Source organism: Berghia stephanieae, chromosome 8 (assembly GCF_034508935.2).
Source record: "Berghia stephanieae isolate SIO BIC M18660-M18661 chromosome 8, UCSD_Bste_1.3, whole genome shotgun sequence".
In the NCBI taxonomy this organism is placed as follows: Eukaryota; Metazoa; Mollusca; class Gastropoda; order Nudibranchia; family Aeolidiidae; genus Berghia; species Berghia stephanieae.
Window position 1 is genome coordinate 18,856,006 of NC_088367.1, and position 21,795 is coordinate 18,877,800.

Genomic DNA, 21,795 nt, shown 5'->3' on the forward strand with positions numbered 1-21,795 from the left:
AGCATGTTAGAGGAGACATGACCCTTGGTAGGCGATATTACAATTGTTTTCCGACAGAGACGACGCTGTAAACAGCGAGGTAATCATTTTACACGTGAAACAGATGAGAGAATGCGAGTAATGAGCCTATTCCAATGACTCTTATGCGCCGCTCAGAGTGGGACTCAAACCCAATACCTTCCGATCCGTGTCATACCACAAGACCACATGCATGGCGGCACAAGAAAGTGATGAGAGAGAATAGATACATATGTATTGAAGGAGGAGAGAGCGGATGGAGTGAGTAAAGTTCTTAGATATGTATAGAAGGAACCAAATTGACGTCACTCAACACGTTGTAATTGCTTTTAGACAGCCATTTTCATAATCTACTTATCACTAAATTATATAAATCAGACTATAAACGTTCGATGTTACACAGCTTTGTTTGTTAGTATGTTATACCCCGATGAATATGTTTTGTTTGTTTTTAAGGGTTTTGCGGCGCTTGCAACACATTAAGGTCAAATCAGCGCCAGTAAAAAGGAAGAAAATGGGATAGTAAAAAGTTCTAGAATTACAATTAAAGCACAAAAGAAAAGGTGAGACAAAGGGGAATTGGTTCAAATAGGGAACAGATGTAGATTCCAAGAGCACACCGTCAAAGTACTTAGTTTGAGATCATCTAAAAGTTTCATCCAGACACAAGCACAGGTCCCAACTAAGAGGAATACACTCAAATGTTTACACATCATATAATATAATTTGTAAACTAAACATAATACAATGCATAACAGAGAGATGACTTACAAGGAAAAAAAAATAATTTCCCAAAACTATAACTATACATTCGACTGTTTCCCTCCCAGCCAAGGAACTCCGGCAAGGGTCAGGACAAAACTAAGTAATCTCATTCCAAGACAATGACGGGAAACAATTGGGAAACGGGTATGGGGGGATAGAAGACACAGCATGTATCCCCCTGCTCACTATGGGAGGTCAGGATCCCAACCCAGCCCGATGGAGATGTCGTGAGTATTTTTCCAATACGCATAACATCATTACATTTGCAATCAGATTGAATTTTAACAGCAACGTTAACCACGGAAATTATTCCATTTTGTCGACAATAAATATTTATTATTTATCATCATCATCATCATCATTATTATTATTATTATTATTATTATTATTATTATTATTATTATTATTATTATTATTATTATTATTATTATTATTATGATTATTTATAAAACAAAACGACAGTGCTCCCGTGACAGGTTAAGCGGGCACTCCTCGGGACTACCCGCACAGCCCCTTCCCCCCCCCCCCCCCCTTTCACACACCCACCTCTTTATCTTTCTTTTTTTTAAATATATTTTTTTTTGTAGACTATAATTCAAGGTTACAGCCTATCCTATCCTATACCCACCCCTATCATCTCGTAGTCAAGGCATTTTGTCATCGACCGTGATGTCGCGTCAACGGTTGAAGAGGAAAAAAAAAACTACGGTGATCAAGAACGAAACCATTTGTTCATCTACCTCTTCCTCACTCAAAATTTATAAAAATATTATTTAAAAAAAAATTAAAAATAACACAGCATTTATTTGGTGCAATATCCACTAGACGTGCTCAAAGCACTTTGCAAGGGGCCCCAAGCCAACAGCAATACTAAACATGAAGGGCGAGACCTGACATGATGCCTGTTAGGCGATATTACAAAAAAAAAAATTCCGACAAAGACAACGAACGGCCATGTACTCATTTTACACCTGAGTACGGTGAGAGAATGTGAGTAAAGCGCTTTTTCCAAGGACTCAATTCTGCGCCACTCAGAGCGGGTCTCGAAACCTGGACGTTCCGATACGAAAGCGAGAGTCATACCAATAGGCTCCATCACAGAACAGGGAGGGGCACTGTTCTGTCGGCCACATAGCCTCACTATTAATTAAAATTTATTTCTAATTTCATCAATTTTTGGAGTAAAGACATAGTTCTTGGTATCAAATCTATTGTAAATTTGCCGCTGATCACGAATCTGACGTCAAAACAGCGAAAATCCGAAAAAAAAAATTGTTCACTTTTTTATACTGCCAAGCCCCCGATCGCCGATCGCCTCGAAAAATATCTCACCGTGTGTGGGCAAAAATTATCTGCAACTGACGCAGGGATCGGGTCACAGCGACCCAGACGAGCGCATCACGGGTACATAACTCAACGTCTATGGGGCCCTTAAGCAAGGCCGTCCCTCCGCTCGTCGCTCAGGTATTTGGCCATACACATTCCGTTTTCACAACGATTTGCTTCAGTCGTGCCTGTCCCTAGATTATAATAATAATAATAATAATAATAATAATAATAGTAATAATAATAATAATAATAATAATGATAATAATAATAATAATAATAATAATAATAATAATAATAATAATAATAATAATAATAATAATAATAATAATAATAATAATAATAATAATAATAATAATAATAAATCTTTATTGTCCTAAAAAAAAGTGGCAATTTGTCATTTGGTTACACATTAAAAAAAAATACAATATTGACATAGACACACTCACACAGATGTACACTAGTAACATCGTAGTCATCGAAAAATCGGCATCAACAACAACATCATCATCGTCCCTGGTTGAAAAATGAGCGTGTATGGGCCCTCTTAGTTTTTCGTTAACGCTTTCGACGAAGTGGTCTGTCTGGCGGATAATCGGGTTTACGGTACAACTGTAGAATTCGACAACCATCTCCATACCTGCCAACCCATAGTGAAAAAAAAATAGGATGCTTCTTCCAAAAAAAAAAAAAAAAAAGGAGTCTAGGGAAAAATATAGGGATAAGCAATGTTAAGAGGTAAAAAAAAGCAAATTTACATAATAAAATTCAGAGCTCTTTTCATTGGGACCAAAGATTAACGAGACTAATGACTTTGCCCACCCTTTTTTTGGACACCTTGAGAATTTATTCCTGCATTCTTTTGGAGCAAACTTCTCATTTCATTTTGGATCATTTGTCTCTATTCTCTCAGAAAAATTGTTAAAGACTAATTATTTCCATAGTTTTTCTTTTCAAAGTAAGCTTTTGCACAGCCTTGCTTGTATTTTCTCACAAAGATCATAAGAATAAAACTCCTAAAAGATGTTGAACGCGACCGTAGACGGTAAGGTGACGATGCTAGCCTCGGTATTGTACTTAGTTTGAGATCATCTAAAAGTCTCATCCAGACACAAGCACAGGTCCCCACCAAGAGGAATAAACTCAAATGTTTACAAATCATAATACATAAACAAAACATAATAGTGCATAACAGATAGATGATTTACAAGTAAAAAAATATAATCTCCCAAAACTAACTATTTGACTGTTTCCCTCCCAGCCAGGGCCAGGACAAAACCAAGTAATCTCATTCCAAGACAAAGACAGAAAGCATGTTGGAAAACAGATATAACGGGATAGAAGACACAGCATGTACCCCCCTGCCCGCTATGGGGGAGGTCAGGATCCCCACCCACAGAGAGAGAGAGAGGAGAGAAGAGAGGAGAGAGAGAGAGGAGAGAGAGAGAGAGAGAGAGAGAGAGAGAGAGAGAGAGAGAGAGAGAGAGAGAGAGAGAGAGGAGTAGAGAGAGAGAGAGAGAGGAGAGAGAGAGAGAGAGAGAGAGAGAGAGAGAGAGAGAGAGAGAGAGAGAGAGAGAGAGAGAGAGGGGGGTGGGTTGTGGATGACTGTCACTGCAAAGAAGATCCTATCAGTAGACCTCACGACCCGAACCATCCTGGTGACCTCCCGGTCCAATGGGAAAGTCAAAGGAGCCACAGTCCCAGTCCCAGGGTCCAACATTCCCCCACCAAACCAGAGCTATAAGGTTACCCTCCATTCTCTCTTTTTCTCTCTCTCTCTCTCTCTGGGTGGGTGGTTGTAGTAGTGGTGGTAAATCTGACGTCCCCCCCCCCCCTTCCAACTTTCAGGACAGGGAAGAAATCAAATTAATCAAATATAACAAAACACATCGTTTGTACACAGTTCTTTTATATTTTAAAACTATAATACAAATGACATACACACTTTTTATTTAGATCATGGTTTTCAATTGAAGATACCGATATGAAACAATATACAGTTAGCAGTAATTAATTTCAATTTTAATCCAAATGACACTGAAAAGAGGTCTGACAATTAATTAAAAAATAACATCAAATTTATCGATAGAGTAAGTATCAAAATGTGAAATTTTACAATTTGGGATAATAAAGATTTGCCAGTTTTATATTAATATGACTGGGAGAAACCTGGGTTGTTTTTTTTTCACTTTGTCTCTGTAAGATAATTTCATCTTTTCACGAACTCCTCTCCCTCATTATTTGTGTGGTGAAGATTTAATGGAACATTGTAGAAAATAAATAGTGATAAAAATAACAAGAATTTTGTTTTAAAAACATAATGGTATATTTTGATTGTAACTAATAAATTATACGATATACATACGCTCGCTTATACGGTCAATGGCAATTGTTAGGAGGAAAACAAGTACCATAGCTGACTGTAAGATCTTTAGTCATACTAATACAGAGTTGCCAATTCAGGAGGCAAACGTTTACAGAACTTTTACACAATCACATGGACTGAGCCCTTTTTGAGTGCTGAACTCCAGTGAAAAGACATTATGTGCTAACTTTTTTTCCCGTTTAGCAGGTGATTGGAAAATATACTGAGGGTTTAACACATACTGAATTCCGTAAATATACGGTAAATTGGCAACCTTGCTAATAGCGACAATAATATAATCGTATTATCTAATATAGAAAGGGCAATACTATTTCTGGTTATGAACATACAATATATTATGAGATTTTAAGTCATGTATTTAAAACCATTCACTTTACAAATGCATCATTCTTTCAAACAATAAATACTAAGTCGAATGTAGCATATCAGTAATTTTATGATAAAATAATTCATTCTGAATACAAACGAGATCTATTAAAGCTATACTAAATGTGAAACATGTTTTCAAGATTAAGAGTAAAAATAAAAAAGGAAGACGATAATAATAATAATAAAAATAATAATAATCAATAATAATGATAATGACAATGAAATGAACTCTTGCAATATAAATAATCTTTGGTTGGCTGAAACCTTGCAACACAAAAGAATTATTATGCATAACTATTTTGTTTGTTAAATTTGTTTTTAAGGGGTCTTACTATGCTTGCGACACATTTAGATCATTTCAGCCCAAGTAAAAAGGAAGAAAATGGGATAGTTAAAAAATTTATAGATTTACAATTAAAAGCACACGAGAAAAAGTAAGACGGGAAGGGTTCAAATAGGGGAACAAATGTAGATTCCAAGAGCACACAATCAGTGTACTTAGTTTGAGATCACCTTAAAGTCTCATCCAGATACAACCACAGGTCCCCATTAACAGGAATACATTCAAAAGTTTACAAACCATTTTATATATATTTAAAAACATAAAAATATAACAATACTGAACAGAGAGATTATTTACAAGGAAAAAAAAATATCATCTCCCAAAACTATAACTATACAATTGTTTCCCTCCCAGTCAAAGGCCAGGGCTAGGACAAAACTAAGTAATCGCATTCCAAGACAAAAACAGAAAACAACCCAGAAAATGGATATAGGGGATAGAAGACACAGTGTGACTTTCTGCCCACCATGGGAAGTCAAAGACCCCACCCTGATGCATAAATGTATTATCTTTTCAAAAAAAAAAAAAAAAAAAAATCAAGATATTCTGAAATTAACCTGGAAAATAACTGAACCCCCTACCCTCTCCCTATTCCACCTCCCATTAAAAAAAAAAAAAATCAAACAGAATAAAAAAATCCCAACAAAATAACTCTAAAAATCTTTATCTTCATCGTTAATTTGTGTCTACATTACTACTAACTTATCAAAAATATCTAAAACAAAAGCTGAATAATTTTTAATCTGTCACAAAAAATTATTCTGCTGAAAAACCCTTTCAGGTTTAGGTTGAAATCTGTTGATACAAACTAACACAGGACACACAAATTCACAGCCTGTATTAAGAAATTTTCCATGCACACACTTAGCAAATCATCAAACATATAAAAGTATACAATTGTTTAAACTGTCTAAATAATGATGATAACGATCATAAAATACCTCTGGTTATAATGAATGAATGAATGAATGAATGACGATGCCAATGGTGGAATGCTTAAATAATATATATCGATATTACCAAATGAAAGAAAAATGGGACCGACTAGATACAAGCAGTTCTGCCACACACTGACAAAATACCTTATACTTCTTTTAGTTTTAGCCAAAAACTTCTACTTCACCTATCGGTAGATTTAAGATATTCCCACACCCGTCAAAAATTCTTAAACCCGAGACTTAAAAGAAGTCATGGGTTTGAAACTTTTGACAAGTCGGAAAGGAGTGGATGGGGAGGGGGGATGTGGATATCTTAATCCATCCATGTATAAAATAAAAGTTTCTTGGCCAAAATGAAAAGAAAGCATTTTGTCAGTATGCACCAGAATTCCTCAGTTCACATTTCACTCATCCATTATCTATTACACCTTTCATTATCTATATTTACAAAAATGAAAAAAGACAAAATAAATAAATAAACCAAAAAACGAAAAAAAAAACAAACAAACAAAAAAAACAAAACAAAATAGAGACACATCTCATCCACAGCTTTCACATAAATCACACTGGATTCTGATCATTATGGATATAAAAAAAGACATACCTAATGAAACAAAACGCTTACAAGCTGTCGGCAAAATTTACTGATATCATCCAAAATTTCTCTACATACATCTGCCACCATTCAACTTAAATATATTATTATTAATCTAAATATCAATGAGGAGTGAATGGTAATATTTAACACACCCAGGTAATCTAAATATATACGAGTTGATGATCTAAAATATTCTACAGACAACATTCACATTACAGTTATGATAAGCATGAGATGTACGAATAATGAATGCAGCATCACCTGAAGCAACTTTTTTTTTTATAGCATCAATTTCACCAAGATGAAACAACTGAACAAATTATTATTGTTTACATGCAGACTTTCTCAGATACCAATCCTATCTCAAGACCACAAATCTCATATAAGTCAAAACACAATAACATTGAATCAATGTTAAAAACTATCAACCTACTAACAAAATCTTTGAGAATTAAAATCACGTAATTTTTTTTTTCTTCTTCTTTCTCCATAATCTTGACTTGTTTAAAAATTAGTAAATTAAAATTTGACTTATTGGAATGAGGGTAAACTTACAAAATCTTATAATTCTTCTGTAAATAGACAACCAATGGTTACATACAACAAAGTTGTAAAAGTTAAAATAACAACTCTCAACGACAAAACAATATTGTACACCCTGCTATCAAAGAATTTTTCTCAACACAAACTAATGAGCACATATTCAAATCGAACCACACATTTCATACTATAAAGGTGATGGATGGCTTCCCAAGGTAGTGCTGAGCGATGGAAGAAGATGGTGATAATGGTAGTGATGAAGATGTCTATCTAGTTGGGTCCAACATGTCCAGCGTCACTTTGTAGTAGACATAAGGGAAGTAATCAGCTGCATTCAAATTCAACCCGGGAATTTCCATGCTGCTTATCTATTGATTATAAAAATCAAAATATTGCAAATATACATAAAATTGTTTACTAAGAAAAAGCAAAAATCACGCCACAATTGTCCTAAAGAAAAACAAAAGCCATTTCTTTAATTTAGGCACTTTTGCTATTGCATGTTTTAGATCAATATAACAATTTTCAAACGCTATTATCCGACTAGTGATTTATTTTCATCAATATGCCATCAATTTTTGATCTTTTCGTTATGGCTTGGTACCATGAAATGGTTATCATGTTATATTTATAACACAAGTCGAATCAAATATGTATAAATCTGAACAGAATTCTGCAAAGATCCATGTGAATGTTTAATGAAGAGGAGTCATATCAATATAACAAAAATATCAAATTATGCAATTGATGTATGGTAACCATTTTATTCACACCATTTCCTATTTGTTAGGATTTTTAACATATACATCAGTATTGGTCAGTTCTGTTCCAATTTAGATTGAATTCAACTCATTATTGTTGAATTCATTTATCATCTTACCATTCACCATTATATTAGGTACATATTAAATAAAATTGCTGAGGTTTTGATTCTGCTTCAAGGTCCCAATAGCACACCTAGAAAACCATTTGCTTAAGGGACCTGGATCAATCCCAGCTGAAGTAGAGGTTTTTTTTCCATTACCCCTCTATCCAATCGGCAGTGATTGAGTAACTGGTTCTGTTAGATATGGAGGAAAGTACTTGCAATAAACAAGCTTTCAATTCAAAGGGTAGAGAGCAATAAATATAGAATATACTTCGGCTCCTTGGGCTTTATGACTGAAGGACTCCAATTTTTGTTTTGAGTTCGCATTGATTTTAATCAAAGGTGTGGTAAGATACTTATTCTTACCTTTTGGCCTGACAGAGCAGTGCTGTCCAAATGACCATACAACTGATTTAGGGTATCACGGAGTTTGCGTTGATTTTTCTTGAGGGGGTGGACGACCATAGCATGAAAATTGACTGGAAGACCATATCTGAAGATAAAACAACGTTAAAAATGGTTACAAAAAGATTTTTCAGTTCCATATTTAGTGGCATATATATATACATATGTCTAGAGAGAAAAAAAGATTTTATTTGATTCCAAAGAAATTTGAGGAAGAAGGTATTCTCATTTTCAACTTGGCAACTTGACTTAAGACAAACAATAACATGAGACTTAAATTTGGTGGAAAGTATTTTCTGACAGATTAATATCTTATCAAAATGGTATCAAGCAATTTTGCTGTAATATAACACTATAGAAACCAGGATATTCTCAAGAAGGACCTTTATATTTCTTTTCTATGGAAAAGCCTTCAATATTTCGTGAGTTAACCACTATTTCATTCACAAACCTGAGTACAGATTCCACAAACACCCTCAATGCCTTGACGTGGATCCAGGAAACAAACACCTCTCCAAAGTTGATTTTTAGCCATTTCACCAAAGGACCCTGGGAAAGCGATGTTAGTTGTGATTAACAAAAATTAACAACTATTTGAAGCCATACAAAAATTCTCATACTCATGGTCTAGTATAATATAATCAAAGAATGAGAATTTTACAAATGTATTACTTATGGTTAAATATTGCATTCCATACTCATGAAATCATCAACAGAGTCATCAAGTATTGCTATTGGTTCTTGGTTGTATATTTTTACATTTTTGTGCATTTGCATATATATATGTATACATTGTCGCCATCAATTCTCAACTTTGTGTTTATACATTTTTATGCATGCTACGTCTGTAAACGAATTTCCATTTTTATGGATGAATAAAGTATATATTATTATTATTATTATATTATCATCAGAGTCTTTCTAATCCTGTGTCAGGGTAAAAGTCACTGATAAAAACCCCCCCCCCCCCCTCTCTCTTGTTGGCACTAGTCTCCTCATGCCCACAAGTTTCCTCCTTTGTAGTAAAAACTCAATGACCTCTCTCTTGTACCCTTTCCCAGGAGGCTCCAATATAGAATCTTAATGTAACCAAAAAAACAAGAAACAAATGCCCATGACTGTCATTATAAACCTTTACTTTGGATGATTCCGATGTTACTAGTGTGCATCTGTGTGACTGTGTCTATGTCAATATTGTATTGTTATAAATGTGTAACCAAATGACAAATTGCCACTTTTTTTTTAGGACAATAAAGATTTATTATTATTATTATTATTATTATTACTTACAAACTGTTTCTTCTTGTCAGCAGTCAGTTTGTCCAATTCATTTCTGCCAGCCGCAATTTCCTCTTCACTGTATGCAAAGTCACGCACCATAAACCTATCAACAAACAAATAAATGAATACTTTTCATTCAAAACGATAAAAATAATGGCCCAAATATACAAACTGCAAAAATATCTTTTTCCCATTTTCAATCAAACCAATGGTTGTTAGCAAATTGATCTCCAAACTAGGGCAGCGTGGCTCAGCAATATGATCTGCTTCATACCTGAAAGGTACAGAGTTTGAATACCCGCTACGCTGTATGGCCTTGGGCAAGTTACCTTGCCCTAGGTGAGCAAGTTACCTTGCCCTAGGTCAGTTTGCAGCGCTGCACTGCACCTGGTGCCTGATTTTTCCAGTCTTCCCTTGGAATAGACCCTAAAGACAAATTTCCCTCATGGAATGAATGAAGGGAATTTTAGTTTTAGTTTAATTTAGTTTTTTAGTTTTACAATTCTTAAAAATCTGTAGAGTGTAGTATGGATCGACATGGCCAGCACAACAGTAAAATGTCGAATTTGTTATCTCGATATACACAAACACTGAAAAGTATAAGGAAATCAATCGTAAAAACAAAGTTTCATGTTAATGTCAATTAAAATTATATGGAGATTCGCTCTATCTCATTAGGGATGCTGCAAAGCACACTAAATAGGTTTCCTCGTTCTAAACATTGAGTCCTACATAAAAATGCAATGTCAGTATTAAAAAATATTTCCCTTTGGGAGTTTAAAAAAAAGAAAATTTTATTTCCTAAAAATCGTCCTGAAATTACATGCTCTGCCACAAAATTTTGCATTTTTACAAGTTTTATTGAATGAAATATATATTTGTGTTTGTACAGAATAATACAAAAATAATATCTTACTTGTTCTCCCTGCATTTTGTCTTGAATGTGTCCACCACTAGTCTGAATAAAGTGACTGTCACCAGCATGTGCTCATTATCCTCAAAGACAACTCTGTATTGAAATGAGATAAGGATAAACCATAAATCATTTGGGGACCCGATAGCTCAGTTGGTAGACCACTGCCTTTACATGCAAAGCAACCGAGATCAGTTTCGGATGAAGTTGAGATTATATTTCTGACCTTTCCTCGTGGTAAGTTCATCATTTACTCACTCAGACTGAGAATTACTGTCAAAGTGCTTATCCAAAAGACAAAGAAAAAATATATGATACTTTCCTAAAGGAAAATATAAATAAATGAATGCAGAATTGCCAATGTCTTAAAAATAAAATTAGGGGAAAATTCTTGGACAAATATGAGGGGTATGAATGAAGAGGTGATAATGATGGTGAATGTGGGTTCTGTTGGTGGTAATGACGATGATGATGATTTAGAATTTTTTTCTGGTGGTTTTCGAAACATATGATTGAATGGTGATGTCAAAGTTGTTATAATAATTCTGATTATAACAGAGCAGAGACTACATTGACGTAGCCCTGGGCCAGGGATTTAGAATGTAACAGGCAATTGGGTCCTGATGCTGGTTGAATTTATTTCTCTGGGTATTAGGTATGTGTGGTTGAGCGGGGATGTGATTAAAAAAAAAAAAAACCTATATAAAATAGTGAAAAGATTACCTGGAAGACCTCGGTACAACTTTTTCTGACAAAGTTTCATAGGATTTCCACCAGTCATCAGCATTGAGTCTGAATAAGAAAAGACCAAAAAAAAACACACAAACAAATGTTAAAGATTAATATTTTTTAAAGAAGAAAGAAATGAAGAGAAAAACCATGACATCATGATAATAAAATAATTGCATTTTTCCATTTTATTATGTCATGTAAAAGTCAAAGTGACATAAAAGTTTGACTCTATGAGCTTACAGATCGACTGGGTGCATTTAACCAACATTCTGGGGTATTTTTCTTGTCCAAAAACCAAAGGATTAAAAAAAATAAAATCGCATACATTGAAATTATTAGTCTCTACGAAAAAATGGAAAGTGACATTTTGGGGAAAGGGCACTGATACAAATTTTTTTTTAAATTGGAAGTTTGTATAATGCAATACCAGACAAAGATTATTATAAAACAAAATAAAGATTCAGCTTTCCACAACTGGTGGAGGAAGACTGAATTTTGAGATGATCTTCTACTGCATATTTCTTTCTACCTTGTTTGGTAATGGTAAGGGTTTGGTAACACAACTTTTCAATTCTCAAAAAAAAAAACAAAAAAGAAAAAAAAAAGAAAAAACAAAAAAAAAAAGAAATGACATGTATGACTTATTTCATCTGTTAATAATTTTATAACAGATAATTTCATCATTTTACTAATAATAAATTTTACAATTATTTCTTGAGTAACAAGAGCAGACCTAATTGTTGTCATTAATTGATAAGACTCTGGTTTCTTGATGAAAACAGTGAGATATGTCTTATAAGAGTTAAGTCAAACCCCTGCCTTGGAGAGGTTAAAAAGAGAGAGAGAAGAAAGGGCATGAAGATGATGAAGATACACAACTCAAAAAGAACCATACTTGGGCACAATGACCACCAGTGTGATGAGATACTCTGAGTCGAGAACAAAGTCTTCTTTCTTTACCAAGTCTGCAATGTTTCGGGTGAGAAGACTTCCTCTGAAAGACAAATGTGCAAACGAAATTAGCTAAATATATAAAATGATAACTGAATATATTTGAAGAGTATTAAAGTTCAACCCCCAAATGTCTTCTGGTAATAAAATACAGTAACTGGAATGTTGCTTAAAAGGAAGAGTCATTAATTTCCATCATCGTAGTAAATGATATCATTTCTACAGGTAAATAGGAATGCATGTTGATTAATTGGAATAATTTTAGCACTTCAGACTTTATTTAACCCCTCCCCCTCTCCCCAAATATATAAAAAAACAAAAAGAATGTCACTCTTTGGAGGACATAAATGTAGGTTTTTTAATTAACAGAAACTTTGACTCTGCAACTTAGGACTTATTTCACTTTTAATTAATTTGGTAGACATTTCCCATTGGACCATCTCTGAAAACAACTGATAATCAATAAGAGCACAAGTAATGATGCAATTCTTGGTTGTTTGTTTTGACGAGACAATCAATTCGCCTTAATTGAAATTCTGTAATCTCTATTTTTGGTATCTTAAATGTATCAGTATAAATAACATACACATATAAATGTGTAGACATTAGATAATTGTCGCCACAGCAACTGTAATAATATGTAGTTGAATGTAATGAAAAAAGGAGGACAAAATTTAAGAAAAATATCTGAAAGCTAACCTGTTTCAATCCAGTATCAGTAATTTTAGGATTAAAGAATACAGACAAAGAACAACAAAAAAAAAAAATCCCCCATCTCAATTATTCCAAATCAAAAACGGATATGACAGTAGTTAGCATGATTTTTTAAAAAATGAAGTTTGTTCTGTTTTGTCCCTCACTTAGTTTAAATCGCATAGAGGAAGTAGGCAAAAAAGCTGAGAGAAAAACACAAATACAGTTTATAAGTGACCCTTCTGACCCCTCAGTGGTGGAAAAGGACAGGAATAAAACCAGATGAAATGGGGAAAAAATGTCCAGGCCTTATGCACATCCTGATGCTGAGAGATTTAAGGTTAAGATAAGGAACCCTCAGGCTACACAGAAATGACAGGGAGTTATTTCTGTTAAATCTAACGTTACCATATTCTATTATACTATCAAACAGGTTTAATGAACCCTATGGCTCTGAAGGACTACAATATATAAATTTATTGAAATAAAGAACCATACGCAGATTTGCGTTCCAATTGTTGTAGATTCCCCTTCAAGCTATTGTAGCTATTATAACGGGCTTTCAATTCACTTTCTACATGGGCCATTTCCTGGGAATAGAAAAATATAAGCGAATAAGTGTACTATCCTTCTTGCAAAATCAGGTAAAAACATTATCACTTCTTATCTCATTTAGTATCCTCTAACATAAAATTATAATTTTATCATGAAAGAATTATCTTTAACTTTAACTAGAATTACCACACACCATTTTGTATGTTTGTCTCTTTTTCAGGTTATTTCTTTTTGTTTTTTGCTCACTTTTTTAAAACTTACATGCTCTTCATTTTTATTGTGAATTTGACTCAGTTTACGACCATCTGACACTATTACTACAACCACCACCACCAGCACCACATTATCATCACTACCACCACTACATCCAATACTGCCACATCATCTGAACAAACACTACCACAACCACATCATCATCACTACAACCACAGCTACAACCACCAGCACCACATTATCACATTATTACGGGTCTGAATTGAATCTGAGACCTAACTATGATTAAGTAAACACATCAACTAATGGCTGATTGGCTGTTATAATGAGCTGACGAAGACGAGAACTAAGCTGATGATGATGTAATCATGAGGAATAAAAATCTGAGCTGATTCCCAAGACGCACCTTCAAGATTATCAAGCTGCCATGTGATTAAAACAGTGAGTTCTACATCAAGGTCCCTCATCCATGGTTGTTTGAGCTCTTGGTCTTGTTCATACCACTACTACCATGGACAACCCTGAATATACTCTTTATGATTTTGCATTTCAATTTTGAAAGTCATGACATTTGTCTTTAGAATCTCTTTTTCTTAGCAAACAGGCCAAAGCAAGTCTTAACTTGAGATTTTAAAAATAAAAATAAAAAGTTTTGCAACATATTTATATTAATGAAACTTCACAAAGAGTTTGACATACCTTTGCTATCATATCTGCAATATTCCGTGGAGACTGTTTGGGTGGATACCTAGATGTGCTCCAAACAAATTTCTGGAGATACACGTTGGCTGGATCTGAAAGAGTCGTAACATTAAAAAAATTAAATATAATATTAATGAGATTACAAAATTCCTACTTATGAAATAGAGAGCTAATTTTCTCTGTAGAAGCAGGCACATTGCAATATATATATATATATATATATATATATATAATATAATATATATATATATATATAATATATATATATATATTATATATATATATATATATATATATAATATATATATATAATATAAATATAGTATACAAAAGTTCGGTTTCAACTTACATTCTCCCACTCGTAAATTGTCTGATAGATTTCCTTTTGCAGATGTTTCCAGGACATCTTCTAGTGTGGAGGCAACTTTTCTCACAACTCTGAAATACAGCAAACATATTCATGTATATCAAAAGTAAGATAAAATAAGATCAATTTAAAATAATTGGTCCATTACAGAAAAGTCAACACGTTATAAAAACAAGGCTTCTGCTATTAAGATAGATCTAACCAAGCATGCATTGTACAAGTAAGCAAGCAACCCCCCCCCCCCCCCCCCACTGAAGTTTTGTTATAGATAATAACAATCACTCACGATTCTGTAAGAGTGTCCAATTTGGCTAAATCATCAGACAATGCCACCAAAACATCCAAAGTTCCGACCTGTAAAATAAAATTTAAAAAAAAATTAAAAAGACGTGATGGAACACTCCAGAAAATTAACAAGATCGAACAAATTTTGTCCTAATCAATTATTCATTCCTGTTATCACATTTTGGAATTATTAATATTAATATAAACAAATTATCTGATCTAAAGATGCATTTCAAATTCAATTAATTTTAAAATTGCTATACTGAAAAAAATAATTTCAATTAAAATGTCATTATTCCTCTTTGGTATAGATAGTATGCGCTTGGCCAAGAAGCTCACAACATTGCAATCTGGAAGTATAACGGACCAACACACACAACTATGTGTAACCTTGAACGTTTATGGTCTGGTTAATACAGTTTGGTGAGAATTACTCATAAATGCGGATGGCAAAAAGCAATAACAAAGACCCGAGTGACGTCACCATCGTTCTATCTATAGTCCCGCTGAATTAGAAAAAGCCCCAACAAAACTGCTCATCTAGTGGTTCCGTTGCAAAAATTTAAAATAAAAAAAGTACTTCCTTAACCTCATGTTTTCCACTCATACTCATAAAACAAAACAGCATTGTTGTTCCACAGACATCTAATTGTGGATAATTGTAAATTGGTAAAAGACATCAAGGATGTGAAACATTTCTTTCACCTACCTAGATTATGTAAAAATGGGAATTCCGAAGATGAAATCAAAGATAGACAAGCAAACAAAAGAAAGAAGAGCATTGGGAATGCTCAGAAAAATCTGGAAATCAAGGAAAATCACCACCAAATCAAAGCTACATCTCTTCTAAACAAATGTTCTATCTGTTCTCCTCTATGGGTCAGAATCACGGAATCTGACAGGCATCATCTCCAACAAACTAAATGCATTTCAAAACAAATGCCTAAGAAGGATCCTGAGGATATTTTGGCCAAAAGTAATGTCAAACGAAGAACTGACAAAATGCACACAAATTAAACCAGTAAAGAGGAGAAGGGGACATGGACTGGGACAGCATTGCTCAGTGGTAATAATAATAATAATAATAATAATAATAATAATAATAATAATAATAATAATAATAATAATAATAATACATGACATTTATATATATTTATGTGAAAGCTAGTGGATGGTCTTGGGGGACAGATGACAAAAAATGACCGACCGGGAAAAATGGCGTTCCACCGTGTCAGCCATAAGTGCTAATCAAGCACCAAGAGGATAAGTAAGTAAATTGGTAAGGACATTAAAAATTGCATGCAACCCTTTGGTCTAAAGAAACTAAAGTGCAGCTCACTTATCATTACATCCTCTCTACAGGGATGTGGTGCCTAAGTCAAGATTTTTCTTCTATATATCATGATGATGACAAAGAAGAACCTTGCCACCAAGTACAGGATTCTCCATAGCAGCTTGTCCATGAAAATCAAGTTCCAGGAGAAAATCAAACACAGGCTTGAAACATAGAGGAAAAAGCTAGCTTAGATGGTACTGTGAGTTGCCCAAGCGGTCACCATCCAGTTGCCCGCTGCGGCGCTCGCTCACATGCAAAGGTATCACAATTTATCACCATGGCAAGTAAATGCATGTGCAGTGCCAGCAAAGATTTTCGCCTTGCTTAAGTAACATGTCTCTGATATTGATACAGCTAATGATTTCATGGGTTACACACATTGTTCCATTGAATTCTCTGTGCTCCCCCCCCCCCCCTCCATTTCTGGTCTCGACAATGTCATTATAATTATAGTTATAGAGAGGTTGCACTATTGTATACTGCATCTTGAAATCAAAACCATTTTGATCATATGGCATCCCAATTCAGTCAATAGGGCTCCATAATAATAACAAGAGGTAATTTTTGACTTTATCTTTTTTTCTTTCTCTTCTGCATTTTTTAATGCTTATGAGTTGTGTAGTACCTGCCTGAAACCACAGAATGATCTTATTGGATATAGATGAAAGTCCTGGGTTTCAGTCAGTCATTTGGAAAAAAAGGGAGTAGAAGTAGAAATACACCTTGGAGTAAAAACCTAAGTGTGGCCAAACTGAAGTGTAGGAGGTAAAGGACTAAATTAGTTGTTTGAAAGGGTTTCTTCTTTTAAGAAAGATAGGCTTTTGAAAAAAAAAAAAAAAAAGGAATGCATGCATAAGTTTAAAAAAAAAATATGCAAATGGCAACATTGCCATAAAAACATAGGATACCCACCTTCAATTCAGGAATCACAAATTTAAAGTTCTCAGACATTTTATCACTCCCAGCACATGTTGCTTGATTGAGACGATCAAAAGTGCTAGGGGGACTTTTCTCCCCTGGGGCAGATATAATCCAGTATTCCATTGTTGAGTCTTGAAAAAAAAAAAAATTGATGAGAACAATCTTTTTTTAAAAAGTAAACAATTTTTAAAAAATTCTCTCAGATTCAAATATGATATAATTGGGGATGGTAAGAGTAAAATTATTTATCAATTTTCTTTGTTATAGTAAAAAGTAAAGCAACAAACGGTAAACAGTGAATAAGTATAATTTATAATAAGTTTAATTAATAATTTATAAAACTAAAACCATTAAGGCCATTAAGTAATTGTCCATTTTATTATTATTATTATTAGGATTGGAGCTTTATAATTAACAGTAACAGTGGTTAATTTGTACCCTAGGTCAAATTCGAATTAAAATAAAATTTGATGATACTCTCATTTGAGCTATGGCCCTACCCTCAAGCTCCGATCTCTGTCTCTATCTCTATTTGAATCTGGTAACTTCTATTTCTAGCCTAGAGTGAATTGTAATTGAAGAAACATGTTGCTTGGACTTGAATTTGAATTGACTCCGGCTACAATCTGAATCTGATGGTTTGGAACACTGTCTAAAAAGATAGAAACCCTAAACCACTGAAAGACTAATTTAAAAGCAGTCATTTTCAAAGTAAATGAGACGGGAGATTGAGTCATTGAGAGAACAGTAACAGTAACAGCAACAATGACAACTCATTTTGTGGATTGAGTGGTTGAGTTGGTGGTGATGCTGCTAGCGACGATCCTAATAATATAATAATAAACGAAGTGACTATTCTCACCCCCGGGATGAGAATAAAAAATCGATCGAGCTCTCACCCTCGGGATGAGAATAGAGGTCCTCGCCACTTCTCGCTATTCTCACCCCTGTTAACCAACAGGTAGGGAGGGTAGGTAGCCTAGCCTAGCCGCCACCCCTTCTCGCTATTCTCATCCCGTATTACTATTACCTAACCAACAGCCAGGGTACTACTACTACTAATAATAATAATGATGATGACGACGATAATAATAATAATAATAATAATAATAATAATAATAATAGTAATAATAATAAAAATAATAATAAGAAGAAGAAACTTTATTTCATATGAAACTTGGCAATCTCGTAGATTTTTCAATTCTAAGTCTATTTCTATGGTTAAATATGCGTTATCTTGATAAATTTCTTGTATAGAAGGAACAAAATTGACGTCACCCAGATCTTTGTTATTGTTTTTAGCTGTCATTTTTATAATAAGGTCTCACCGAATTGTGTTAATCAACATTTAACATTATACAAGGTTTCGTGCCTTGATAACTTGATAACATGGGTGCAAGCAACTGGACCTCAAAAAGCCTGCAAATCGACTTATGACCAGACATACAGTGGAACCTCCCGATAACGACATGCCACGGGACCAAGTTTTTATGTCGTTATCCGGAGGTGTCGTTATTTAGAGGTTTCCAAGATGGCGGACAAAGTGGGCGTGGTAAGGCCCGCGGGACCAGTTTTTATTAACATTGACAAAACAAACAAAACATTGTAGTGTATTCCTCTTAGAGGGTTCTTGTGCGTGTGTCTGGATGAGACTTTTAGGTGATCTGAACTGAGTACACTGATAGTGTGCTCCTGGAATCTACATCTGTTCCCTATTTAAACCATTCCCCTTTGTCTTACTTTTTCTTATGTCATTTCAATTGTAAATCTAGAATGTTTTTAACTATCCAATTTTCTTCCTTTTTACTGGCGCTGATATGACATAGATGTGTTACAAGCGCTGTAAAACCCTTTAAAACAAACAAAAACAGGTAATTCGGACGCTGCGAGTTAGATAAAATTCCTCCTCCTCCCACAAAAACACTACTACTACTACTACAACTACTATCACAGTTACCAAGATTTTGTGTTTACTTGCTTACACTAACATTTATAGCTTGGTTTTTATTAATGCATATCAGCCAAGATTCGTCAAAAAAAAGCTGCATTCTCATTGGTTTCAAAAGCTGCGTTCTCATCAGTTCAAGCAGGAATCGTTTTTATAAACTTTGAGTACTCATACTCTGTATTTTTAGTATCAGATATCTACGAAAACTGCCGAAATCGCCAAAATGATGTCGTTATTCGGAGGTTTTATCAAAAAGTGCGTCGTTATTTGGAGGGTTTTTTTACTGATCTTAAATAGAAAAAAAATCGGGACCACGGGTCAATGTCGTTATCAGGAGGTTGTCGCTATTCGGAGGTGTCGTAATCGGGAGGTTCCACTGTATAATCTGAAAAAGCCTGCAAGATTTATCTAGTCTTCATAATAGTAGTCCACAATTGTTGTATGTTTAATCCAAAGGTTGTAATGCAGTATTTGTTAAGTTTCTTGTCACAAGTTGCACAATTAAAAAAAAAAAAAATCATCAAATCCAAATCGCAAAGCCGGCGACGTTTTTTTCGGTAATCCAATCGGCCGGCATACTTGCACCCATGTGATATATTATATCTGACTGGTAGATGTTATGAGATTTTTTTTAAAATTACACGCATAGCATCAATATTTGAAAGATATGGTTGTTGATATTGGAAAAATTAACGACAGAGTGGTAAGAAAGAGAGATATAAATTGAGACAGGGGAGAGAAAGAAAGAGAAGGGGGGGGGGGGGGGGGGAGAGACGAAATAGAAAGTGGAGGAGAAAGAGAAGAAGAAAATACGAGCAAATTAAAATAGAGAAAGACAGGGATAAAGAGATGGGGGATGGGGAGAGGGCGAGAGAGATATGAAAAAATGAGTGGACGAGAAAAATACAAACAATATAAAAGATGTAGAGAAATAGAGTTAGGGGTAGGGGGAGGGAGAGAGCGAGAAAATATAAAAACAAGTTAAAATACCTAACGTAGGGAGAAATTGAGACAGCTAAGTCAACACAAAATAATAATATGCCCATAAAAGGAAAAGTCCAATTCTTAGAAATTGGGCGAATCCGTTTCGCTTAAAAGAGGGAGGGAGAGAGAGAGAGAGAGAGAGAGAGTGAGAGAGAGACTGAGAGAGAGAGAGAGAATCCCGTAGACAGATTTCCAACAATGATTCCCATATCTCAAGCCAGCCAGTTAACATTTTAAATGCACGACATCCATGTTCAACCCTCCTTACATCCAGTACCAGGAGAGATTTGATGATCAGATGAGAGTAGTGAGGAAGGGGGGGGGGGGGGGTTGCCAAGCTGACCCTACACAGGGATGAGAATAGAGAGACGGGACGGCGGCTAGGCGAGGCTACCCTCCCTACCTGTTGGTTAATAGGGATGAGAATAGCGGGAAGGGACGGGGGCTAGGCTACCCTTCCTACCTGTTGGTTAACAGGGATGAGAATAGCGATAGGATGGGGCGGGGGGGCGGGTGCTAAGCTGACCCTACACAGGGATGAGAATATTAATAGCGAGAAGGGACAGCGGCTAGGCTAGGCTACCCTCCCTACCTGTTGGTTAACAGGGATAAGAATAAGAATAGCGAGAGGATGGGGAGGGGGGGGGTGTGCTAAGCTGACCCTACACAGGGATGAGATTAGCGAGAAGGGACGGCGGCTAGGCTAGGCTACCCTCCTTAACTTACCTGTTGGAGTTGGTTAACAGGGGTGAGAATAGCGAGAAGGGACGGCGGCAGGACCCCTATTGGGCAATAGCGAACGCCTCCCTACCTGTTGGTTACAGGGGTGAGAATAGCGAGAAGGGGCAACTACCTCTATTCTCATCCCGGGGGTGAGAGCTCGATCGCCTTTCTATGTTCATCCCGGGGGTGAGAATACAGACAGGCAGCCAATAAATGCCTAAAACCGTTTTCTCTCGATCTTTTTAACAGTAACAAATTTAGATTTGATTATACAATAAAATTGACCTCTAAAAGAGTTGTATATTCATATAGTTCGAGTTGATTAACGCATCATAATTCATCAATCTGATCTCATGGAAACTTACAGATCAAGCAAATCTTTATTATTCTTTTTCTTTTCACGTGATACCGGAAGTTGATATTTCTCCGGTAAATATTAGATTTATTTCCCTTTGTCGTAATGAAGAACAAAACCATCGAATACTAAGTAGTCATAACACATAGAGATATTAACTTTGTGCAGTTGGCTTACCATTGTGTGATATTGTTTACATATTTAGGTCTCAATAAAGAATAAAAATCTAATTGACATTAGAATGAAGGTAATATCAGCACCTTGCTTTAAAATTTAGAAC

At 34.9% G+C, this 21,795-nt stretch overlaps 1 protein-coding gene across 4 annotated transcripts; it reads right to left on the minus strand.

Moving 5' to 3' along the window:
* Positions 1-4,001: 4,001 nt before the first annotated feature.
* On the minus strand, positions 4,002-21,592 carry LOC144978305 (V-type proton ATPase subunit C 1-A-like). 4 transcript variants are annotated; one of them, XM_078924163.1, is made up of 13 exons: positions 21,526-21,592; positions 17,497-17,636; positions 15,250-15,317; positions 14,946-15,034; positions 14,594-14,688; positions 13,625-13,716; positions 12,378-12,476; positions 11,474-11,542; positions 10,754-10,846; positions 9,847-9,940; positions 9,008-9,105; positions 8,518-8,644; positions 4,002-7,651 (listed from the first exon to the last, which is right to left on the minus strand). In XM_078924163.1, the coding sequence occupies exons 2-13, from the start codon at positions 17,626-17,628 to the stop codon at positions 7,550-7,552; spliced, it is 1,158 nt and encodes a 385-aa protein (XP_078780289.1). In that variant the 5' UTR covers positions 17,629-17,636; positions 21,526-21,592; the 3' UTR covers positions 4,002-7,549. The 4 variants fall into 4 exon arrangements, with proteins under 4 accessions (XP_078780289.1, XP_078780290.1, XP_078780292.1 ...); XM_078924164.1 differs by having other exon boundaries at positions 17,497-17,667; positions 21,104-21,567; XM_078924166.1 differs by lacking the exon at positions 21,526-21,592 and adding an exon at positions 21,446-21,496.
* Positions 21,593-21,795: the final 203 nt, after the last annotated feature.

What these genes read in the sequence shown, in the direction of transcription:
- LOC144978305 (XM_078924163.1), bottom strand. Translation starts at nt 17,628, where the DNA reads ATGGAATACTGGATTATATCTGCCCCAGGGGAGAAAAGTCCCCCTAGC. An exon ending in TTGTGATTCCTGAATTGAAG is followed by an intron (nt 15,318 to 17,496) that starts GTGGGTATCCTA and finishes TTTATTTTACAG; the next exon opens with GTCGGAACTTTGGATGTTTT. An exon ending in CTGCTCTGTCAGGCCAAAAG is followed by an intron (nt 7,652 to 8,517) that starts GTAAGAATAAGT and finishes TATAATCAATAG; the next exon opens with ATAAGCAGCATGGAAATTCC.